We start from the raw sequence: 10,671 nt of genomic DNA, 5'->3' as shown, positions 1-10,671 counted from the left end.
GAGGAGGAGGTCGCCGGAGAGGAGGAGGAGGTCGCCGGAGAGGAGGAGGAGGTCGCCGGAGAGGAGGAGAAGGAGTGGAGGAGAGGAGAGGAGGAGATGGAGTGGGGGAGAGGAGAGGAGGAGATGGAGTGGAGGAGAGGTGGAGTGGAGGAGGTGCGCCCAGCCATATATACGACATACTAATGGCGCACCATGGGCCGGTGCGCCATTAGTATTTTTTTTGACTTATTTTGAATTTTGAAGGCGGGAAGATACTAATGGCGCACCATGGGCCGGTGCGCCATTAGTAACTTTTTTTATTTTTTTGACTTATTTTGAATTTTGAAGGCGGGAAGATACTAATGGCGCACCATGGGCAGGTGCGCCATTAGTAACTTTTTTTTTGACTTATTTCAAATTTTGAAGGCGGGAAGATACTAATGGCGCACCATGGGCAGGTGCGCCATTAGTAACTTTTTATTTTTATTTTTTTGACTTATTTTAAATTTTGAAGGCGGGAAGATACTAATGGCGCACCATGGGCAGGTGCGCCATTAGTGAATTTGAATTTTTTTGAATTTTTTTGCCTCTCGAGATCTTAAAAGCCCCATATCTTTTTTTTGTTAGGTTTTTGAGCATTTTGAAAATGTTTAACGGGGTGATTTTGCAGTGACATGAATTTCATGTTTCTTGGCAATCTGCCGCTGATTTCATTGTCGGAGATGTACAGATACATGGTCTTTGCAAATGTAGTGGTGAACCAGTCAGGAAGCCTATCAACTATACCTGTGATTGATATATCCATTGAGCGAATGTCAACTTGGGATCGAAGCCATGCAGGAAACGAAGGGCCAAGTTGGCAAGACCAAAGACCTATCGTTTCTAAAGTAAAGGGTGGTATCCAATCGGGACCAACTCTAAACCTCAAGGAATTACCACTTAATAGTAGCCTCTTTAACCTTGTTAGACTTTTAAAATGTTCTTCAGTGAAGTCACCATACAAGAAGTTGCCTCTGAGATCTATTGTGGTCAAATTGTAGAGCATACCGATCTCAGATGGAACAGGTCCATTGAGATTGTTGTCTCGAAGAACCAATATGGTCAAATTACCGAGCATGCCGATCTCAGATGGCATGATTCCGTAATATTGTTGGAGTGCAAGTGCAACTCGTGCAGCTTGTTTAAGGGACACTGGGGCATCCTCCCTATAATATCCTTTATATTTCCGCCAATTTGACAATAAGAAAGGTCCAGGATTCTTAGATTGCATAGGTTTTTGAAGCTTGTAGTCATCGTCCCCATGTTACGATTATATGACAAATCAAGGACTTGGAGGGACGTCATATGTGCCAGTGCATCAGGAGCTTGACCGTACTGTTGAGTGTCGGCAAGGCAGAGATGCTGGAGGCCTGTCAAATTCCAAAACCAACTCTGTGCCATTGGGTGGGCAAAAATGTTGCTAGAGAGATCAAGCTTCTCGAGTTTGGTAAGGTTAATATGTGGGAGTGATTGGTTTGAGGTTGGAAGAGAGCAAAACCCAAGATCAAGGGCCTTCAAAGAAGGAATCATGTTGACAACATAAGGCCAATCAACTATCGTGCTGAGGTTTACTGAATTCATTCCAAGATACTGCAATTTAGGGATGCGTGCTAACCATGAAATGTCTCTCGAGTACATATATTCATTGCAAAATTGGCATGAGAGGTCAAGATGCTGGAGGTTTGAGAGGTTCCCGAGCTGAGGGGGCACTCTGCCAGAAAATGGTATGCCAGAGAGGTTGAGATATCTCAATCTCGTCAAAGAGCCCAAGAACTCCGCCATGCGGCCACTTGAGCCGTTGAGGTAATTCATGCTAAGATGAAGGTGCACTAGACGATCCATGGAGAGCAAAGAACTACTTATCTGGCCAACCAAAGCTGTGTCTCTGGTGTACACACCCATGATCTCCTCATCGGATGTATACGTGTCTGCATGCAGATTACGAAGATGAAGCCTAAGGACATGGCCGGTCCGGTTGCTGCACTTGACGCCCCTCCACTGACAGCAGTCTTCCTTGTGCCAAGAGGCAAGGACGCCCAAGGGGTCGCTGGTGATGCCGTGCTTGAAGGATAGCAGGGCGTCCCGCTCCCGCGGTATGCAGTTTGTGCCGGCCGAACCGCTGGCCGGCCCGACCTGAAGTGCATCGGGGGCCAGCAAGGCGGCGGCGGCTAGGACGCATATGAGCAGGAGCTCGGCACTGGTGGTACGCATGGTGGGCAATACGATGGGTTTAGCTGTGTGCCGCTACGAACGGAGTTTTGTGGCAATTGTGAGCAATATTAGTCCATGTTTCTGACTGAGTCCATGCCCCTTGCAGACCGGCAATCTAAGGGCAACCCTGTGAGCAAGAATGTACACAGGTTTTTTGGGCAAGTTCACATCAGGAATGGAGAATTCTACAGAAACTCCAAGGCCTGAATTCGTCTACTTGTGACAGTCCACAAGCACCGATGTGCACGTTAGGCAAGTGAAGAGCACCACATGGTTTAGTGGAGGTGCAGGCTTTTCCTTCCATTTCTCAGCTCACTGAACGATATACCATAAGTGAAGATAATTTCACGGCAGTTTTATTGTTTCTTTTAGTCCTTGTTGCTGCAGTTGTCCCTGAGAAGTAGGCTATTAAGAACTTGTGCAGGGCTGTGCAATGATCCAATGGTGAGGAGGTTCATCCATCCTGGATAAGCTGAACAGAACTGGCAAGGGAGCTCAGGGTAAGGTGCTTTTTTCATGCTCCTTCATGAGGATGAAAAAAATGAAAGCAATGTTAATAATCCTAACAGTTTATCAGCATAGTCACGCGCAGTTGGAGGCTTTGAGAGCATAGTGTGTTCACCTGGAGCCAGTGTCTGTCGTCAAAAATAAGGCAATGTTGTAATGATCGAAAAGGAAGACTGCAGAAAAGGGAGAGAAGCAAGTGAAGCGCTCCAGCAGAATCAGTACCATCTCTCCTATGTTAGAACGATGTGAACTCCTGGGATCGTGATTCGTCTACAGCGCCTGGGATCGTGATTTGTGTGCAGCTTGGTCGAAGCGGACGGGCGAACAGAGGCATTTTGAAAATATTCGCTAATTAGAAATAAGAAAAATAAATAAAAGTAAAATGTACATGAAAATGTAGAGAAAAAAGAAAAGAAAAAAATTGAATGAAACCTTCACAATACCAGACTCAACTACATGGCCGACCCAATAGAATCCAAGGGGTCCCCGCATTTGCTCGACCGCCTAGGTGATATGCACGAAATGTCAATTGCATAATAACAATTGTGAGAAAAATATCTTCGGGGCATTTTAAAATGTTGACATGTTTTATAAATTTTGTTAACGATATTTTTGAATAATATTTTCATCATGTGTTGAAAAATGTTCAACGTGTATTTGAAAGAAATCTTCAACATGTATTATTTTAAAAAAAGTTGCTCATGTATTTTTTTGAACTGTTCGATGTTTATATGAAAAATGTTTCACATGCATTAAAAAAGTACAATGTGTATTAAAACTGTTTTAAGTGTTCTTATAAAAAGTTTAACATGTATTAAAAACTGTTCTTAGAAAGTGTTCATCATGCATTTGACAAAATTTCAATGCATATAAAAATGCTTTGTGTGTATACAAAAAATGCACAACATGTACTAAAAGAGTCGACATGTTTTTAATGAAAATACAAATAAAGAACAAATAGAAAGAGCGTAAATAAGAAGAGAAAAAAAATGTAAAACGGACGAAGGGGCACAATTGAAAATACCAACCGGCCACCATGACCAACCCGTCAGCACATTCTTCTTTAAATCCTATAGCAATGTGTTGGCAAACTACAAAGGCGTGCAATTGAAAATTTGTAAGGGATTCAAAGTTAATAATATGAGGATGTTTTTTTGGAGGGAGGGGGCAATGGCCCCCTCGGAAATTTGTATTATGTTTAGACATACATTTTTTATATCACGTCGTACATTATATCCATGTATACTCGCCTGTTCAACTTACGCGAAGCTCTCGCCTCCTCCATCAACCGGAAGCTCTCATCTTCCCCACTGGTCGTCGGACTGGTGGCCCTGCTGGTTGATGCCACCCTGCCACCTTACTCAATTGTTGTGCCTTCTAACAGATGTTTTGAAGCTCACAATTCTCTGCTCTAAAGTGGATGGGTATCCGATCTATGTTTTACTCGAGTCTCTAAACTACCTGCAAAAAATGGAGATTCAGATTGGTTGCAGATTGGTAGATATGAACACACTGAATAACCTGTCATGTTAGCACCCAAAGTTGTTTTTGGTCTGTGATATGAAAATTGGCCAAAATGTTTTAGTACAATTCAGAGTTTTTGCCTCAAAAGTTTTCCGCCCAATTCTCGCGTCATGTATTTCTCGCACGATTTCTCCCACCCGTGTATTTCCCGCCCAATTTTCCTAGCCATGTGTTTTCTACTAGAAATTTTCCCACCAGATTTCTCATGTTGCATGATTCCCGTGCAGTTTCTCATGTTCGGAAATTTCCCACATAATTTCTCATGCCATGCGATTCCTGCGCGATTTCTTTGGCCACTATGTTTCCCGCCCGATTTCTTCTGCCATTGTGTTTCCTGCCCGAGGTTTTCCTACCATATTTCTCCTGTCGCGGGTTTCCCGCCAAATTTCTAGCGCCACATGTTCGCCCCCCACTACTAGGAAAAGTCCTACTAATGGCGCACCAGTTTTGCCTACTAATGGCGCATCACTGGTGCGCCATTACTAGCATGCCATTAGTAATTTTTACTAATGGCGCACCACTGATGCGCCATTAGTATCTGGTATACTAATGGCGCACCACCGGTGCGCCATTAGTATAGGCAACAGTGCGCCATTAGTATAGGCCACTGGTGCGCCATTAGTATAGGCCACGGTGCGCCATTAGTATTTTTGAATTTTGAAGGCTGGAAAATAGTAGCGGCGCACCGTCTGACCCCCACCGTGCGCCATTGCTATTTTTGAATTTTGAATTTGGATCTGGGTCGTGATTTTTTTGCCCATTTTTTGCTAGTTTTTTTTGCTCGATTTTTAGCACGATATTATTTCAAATTTTGTTCCTGTTTTTGGATCTTGTACGTTCTTTTGCCGTGTTCTTTTGCCGGAGAGGAGTTAGCCGGAGAGGAGGAGGAGGAGGTGGTCACCGGAGAGGCGCTCGCCTACATCGCCGGAAAGGAGGAGGAGGTCGTCGGAGAGGAGTTCACCGAAGCATCGGAGAGGAGAAAGGAGAAACCATGAGGGAATGGGAGGAGAGGAGGGAGGAGGAGCTCACCGGAGAGGAGGGAGGAGAAACCGTGAGGGGAGGGGAGGGGAGTAGAGGAGGGAGGAGGAGGTTCCCGGAGAGGAGGAGGTCACTGGAGAGGAGGAGGAGGAGGTCGCCGGAGAGGAGAAGGAGGTCGCCGGAGAGGAGGAGAAGGAGTGGAGGAGAGGAGAGGAGGAGATGGAGTGGGGGAGAGGAGAGGAGGACATGGAGTGGAGGAGAGGTGGAGTGGAGGAGGTGCGCCCAGCCATATATACGACATACTAATGGCGCACCATGGGCCGGTGCGCCATTAGTATTTTTTTTGACTTATTTTGAATTTTGAAGGCGGGAAGATACTAATGGCGCACCATAGGCCGGTGCGCCATTAGTAACTTTTTTTTGACTTATTTTGAATTTTGAAGGCGGGAAGATACTAATGGCGCACCATGGGCAGGTGCGCCATTAGTAACTTTTTTTTATTTTTTTGACTTATTTTAAATTTTGAAGACGGGAAGATACTAATGGCGCACCATGGGCAGGTGCGCCATTAGTAACTTTTTTTTATTTTTTTGACTTATTTTAAATTTTGAAGGCGGGAAGATACTAATGGCGCACCATGGGCAGGTGCGCCATTAGCGAGTTTGAATTTTTTTTGAATTTTTTTGCCTCTCCAGATCTTAAAAGCCCCGTATCTTTTTTTCTGTTAGGTTTTTGAGCATTTTGAAAATGTTTAACGGGGTGATTTTGCAGTGACATGAATTCCATGTTTCTTGGCAATCTGCCGCTGATTTCATTGTCGGAGATGTACAAATACATGGTCTTTGCAAATGTAGTGGTGAACCAGTCAGGAAGCCTATCAACTATACCTGTGATTGATATATCCATTGAGCGAATGTCAACTTGGGATCGAAGCCATGCAGGAAACGAAGGGCCAAGTTGGCAAGACCAAAGACCTATCGTTTCTAAAGTAAAGGGTGGTATCCAATCGGGACCAACTCTAAACCTCAAGGAATTACCACTTAATAGTAGCCTCTTTAACCTTGTTAGACTTTTAAAATGTTCTTCAGTGAAGTCACCATTCAAGAAGTTGCCTCTGAGATCCATTGTGGTCAAATTGCAGAGCATACCGATCTCAGATGGAACAGGTCCATTGAGATTGTTGTCTCGAAGAACCAATATGGTCAAATTACCGAGCATGCCGATCTCAGATGGTATGATTCCGGTAATATTGTTGGAGCGCAAGTGCAACTCGTGCAGCTTGTTTAAGGGACACTGGGGCATCCTCCCTATAATATCCTTTATATTTCCGCCAATTTGACAATAAGAAAGGTCCAGGATTCTCAGATTGCATAGGTTTTTGAAGCTTGTAGTCATCGTCCCCATGTTACGATTATATGACAAATCAAGGACTTGGAGGGACGTCATATGTGCCAGTGCATCAGGAGCTTAACCGTACTGTTGAGTGTCGGCAAGGTAGAGATGCTGGAGGCCTGTCAAATTCCAAAACCAACTCTGTGCCATTGGGTGGGCAAAAATGTTGCTAGAGAGATCAAGCTTCTCGAGTTTGGTAAGGTTAATATGTGGGAGTGATTGGTTTGAGGTTGGAAGAGAGCAAAACCCAAGATCAAGGGCCTTCAAAGAAGGAATCATGTTGACAACATAAGGCCAATAAACTATCGTGCTGAGGTTTACTGAATTCGTTCCAAGATACTGCAATTTAGGGATGCGTGCTACCCATGAAATGTCTCTCGAGTACATATATACATTGCAAAATGGGCATGAGAGGTCAAGATGCTGGAGGTTTGAGAGGTTCCCGAGGTGAGGGGGCACTCTGCCAGAAAATGGTATGCCAGAGAGGTTGAGATATCTCAATCTCGTCAAAGAGCCCAAGAACTCCGGCATGCGGCCACTTGAGCCGTTGAGGTAATTCATGCTAAGATCAAGGTGCACTACACGATCCATGGAGAGCAAAGAACTACTTATCTGGCCAACCAAAGCTGTGTCTCTGGTGTACACACCCATGATCTCCTCATCGGAAGTGTACGTGTCTGCATGCAGATTACGAAGATGAAGCCTAAGGACATGGCCGGTCCGGTTGCTGCACTTGACGCCCCTCCACTGACAGCAATCTTCCTTGTGCCAAGAGCCAAGGACGCCCAAGGGGTCGCTGGTGATGCCGTGCTTGAAGGACAGCAGGGCGTCCCGCTCCCGTGGTATGCAGTTTGTGCCGGCCGAACCGCTGGCCGGCCCGACCTGAAGTGCATCGGGGGCCAGCAAGGCGGCGGCGGCTAGGACGCATATGAGCAGGAGCTCGGCACTGGTGGTACGCATGGTGGGCAATACGATGGGTTCAGCTGTGTGCCGCTACGAAAGGAGTTTTGTGGCAATTGTGAGCAATATTAGTCCATGTTTCTGACTGAGTCCATGCCCCTTGCAGACCGGTAATCTGAGGGCAACCCTGTGAGCAAGAATGTACACAGGTTTTTTGGGCAAGTTCACATCAGGAATGGAGAATTCCACACAAACTCCAAGGCCTGAATTCGTCTACTTGTGACAGTCCACAAGCACCGACGTGCACGTTAGGCAAGTGAAGAGCACCACATGGTTTAGTGGAGGTGCAGGCTTTTCCTTGCATTTCTCAGCTCACTGAACGATATACCATAAGTGAAGATAATTTCACGGCAGTTTTATTGTTTCTTTTAGTCCTTGTTGCTGCAGTTGTCCCTGAGAAGTAGGCTATTAAGAACTTGTGCAGGGCTGTGCAATGATCCAATGGTGAGGAGGTTCATCCATCCTGGATAAGCTGAACAGAACTGGCAAGGGAGCTCAGGGTAAGGTGCTTTTTTCATGCTCCTTCATGAGGATGAAAAAAATGAAAGCAATGTTAATAATCCTAACAGTTTATCAGCATAGTCACGCGCAGTTGGAGGCTTTGAGAGCATAGTGTGTTCACCTGGAGCCAGTGTCTGTCGTCAAAAATAAGGCAATGTTGTAATGATCGAAAAGGAAGACTGCAGAAAAGGGAGAGAAGCAAGTGAAGCGCTCCAGCAGAATCAGTACCATCTCTCCTTTGTTAGAACGATGTGAACTCCTGGGATCGTGATTCGTCTACAGCGTCTGGGATCGTGATTTGTGTGCAGCTTGGTCGAAGCGGACGGGCGAACAGAGGCATTTTGAAAATATTCGCTAATTAGAAATAAGAAAAATAAATAAAAGTAAAATGTACATGAAAATGTAGAGAAAAATAAAATAAAAAAAATGAATGAAACCTTCACAATACCAGACTCAACTACATGGCCGACCCAATAGAATCCAAGGGGTCCCCGCATTTGCTCGACCGCCTAGGTGATATGCACGAAATGTCAATTGCATAATAATAATTGTGAGAAAAATATGTTCGGGGCATTTTAAAATGTTGACATGTTTTATAATTTTGTTAACGATATTTTTGAATAATATTTTCATCATGTGTTGAAAAATGTTCAACGTGTATTTGAAAGAAATCTTCAACATGTATTATTTTAAAAAAAGTTGCTCATGTATTTTTTTGAACTGTTCGATGTTTATATGAAAAATGTTTCACATGCATTAAAAAAGTACAATGTGTATTAAAACTGTTTTAAGTGTTCTTATAAAATTTTTAACATGTATTAAAAACTGTTCTTAGAAAGTGTTCATCATGCATTTGACAAAATTTCAATGCATATAAAAAATGCTTTGTGTGTATACAAAAAATGCACAACATGTACTAAAAGAGTCGACATGTTTTTAATGAAAATACAAATAAAGAACAAATAGAAAGAGCGTAAATAAGAAGAGAAAAAATATGTAAAACGGACGAAGGGGCACAATTGAAAATACCAACCGGCCACCATGACCAACCCGTCAGCACATTCTCTTCTTTAAATCCTATAGCAATGTGTTGGCAAACTACAAAGGCGTGCAATTGAAAATTTGTAAGGGATTCAAAGTTAATAATATGAGGATGTTTTTTTGGAGGGAGGGGGCAATGGCCCCCTCGGAAATTTGTATTATTTTTAGACATACATTTTTTATATCACGGCGTACAATTATACCCATGTATACTCGCCTTCTCAACTTACGCGAAGCTCTCGCCTCCTCCATCAACCGGAAGCTCTCATCTTCCCCACTGGTCGTCGGACTGGTGGCCCTGCTGGTTGATGCCACCCTGCCACCTTACTCAATTGTTGTGCCTTCTAACAGATGTTTTGAAGCTCACAATTGTCTGCTCTAAAGTGGATGGGTATCCGATCTATGTTTTACTCGAGTCTCTAAACTACCTGCAAAAAATGGAGATTCAGATTGGTTGCAGATTGGTAGATATGAACACACTGAATAACCTGTCATGTTAGCACCCAAAGTTGTTTTTGGTCTGTGATATGAAAATTGGCCAAAATGTTTTAGTACAATTCAGAGTTTTTGCCTCAAAAGTTTTCCGCCCAATTCTCGTGTCATGTCTTTCTCGCACGATTTCTCCCACCCGTGTATTTCCCGCCCAATTTTCCTAGCCATGTGTTTTCTACTAGAAATTTTCCCACCAGATTTCTCATGTTGCATGATTCCCATGCAGTTTCTCATGTTCGGAAATTTCCCACATAATTTCTCATGCCATGCGATTCCTGCGCGATTTCTTTGGCCACTGTGTTTCCCGCCCGATTTCTTCTGCCATTGTGTTTCTTGCCCGAGGTTTTCCTACCATATTTCTCCTGTCGCGTGTTTCCCGCCAAATTTCTAGCGCCACATGTTCGCCCCCCACTACTAGGAAAAGGCCTACTAATGGCGCACCAGTTTTGCCTATTAATGGCGCATCACTGGTGCGCCATTACTAGCACGCCATTAGTAATTTTTACTAATGGCGCACCACAGATGCGCCATTAGTATCTGGTATACTAATGGCGCACCACTGGTGCGCCATTAGTATAGGCCAAAGTGCGCCATTAGTATAGGCCACTGGTGCGCCATTAGTATAGGCCACGGTGCGCCATTAGTATTTTTGAATTTTGAAGGCGGGAAAATAGTAGTGGCGCACCGTCTGACCCCCACCGTGCGCCATTGCTATTTTTGAATTTTGAATTTGGATCTGGGTTGTGATTTTTTTGCCCATTTTTTGCTAGTTTTTTTGCTCGTTTTTTGGCACGATATTATTTCAAATTTTGTTCCTGTTTTTGGATCTTGTACGTTCTTTTGCCGTGTTCTTTTGCCGGAGAGGAGTTCGCCGGAGTGGAGGAGGAGGAGGTGGTCACCGGAGAGGCGCTCGCCTACATCGCCGGAAAGGAGGAGGAGGTCGCCGGAGAGGAGTTCACCGAAGCATCGGAGAGGAGAAAGGAGAAACCATGAGGGAATGGGAGGAGAGGAGGGAGGAGAAACCGTGAGGGGAGGGGAGGGGAGGAG

The 10,671-nt window shown here is 44.4% G+C and overlaps 1 protein-coding gene and 1 pseudogene across 1 annotated transcript in view; both read right to left on the bottom strand.

Moving 5' to 3' along the window:
• LOC119284388 overlaps positions 1-2,229 on the bottom strand; it is an 11,429-nt pseudogene extending 9,200 nt beyond the window's left edge.
• A 5,729-nt stretch (positions 2,230-7,958) lies between these two features.
• The window catches only part of LOC119284387 (receptor-like protein EIX1), a 5,393-nt gene continuing 2,680 nt past the window's right edge, over positions 7,959-10,671 (bottom strand). The window contains exon 2 of the mRNA XM_037563527.1: positions 7,959-8,112. Coding sequence (XP_037419424.1) covers positions 7,959-8,112 — 154 coding nt within the window. The remainder of the gene's footprint in view (positions 8,113-10,671) is intronic.

This window comes from Triticum dicoccoides, chromosome 4A (genome assembly GCF_002162155.2).
Source record: "Triticum dicoccoides isolate Atlit2015 ecotype Zavitan chromosome 4A, WEW_v2.0, whole genome shotgun sequence".
NCBI classification, from domain to species: Eukaryota; Viridiplantae; Streptophyta; class Magnoliopsida; order Poales; family Poaceae; genus Triticum; species Triticum dicoccoides.
Note: the sequence above shows the minus strand (reverse complement) of the source record. Positions and strands in the feature narration are given on the sequence as shown.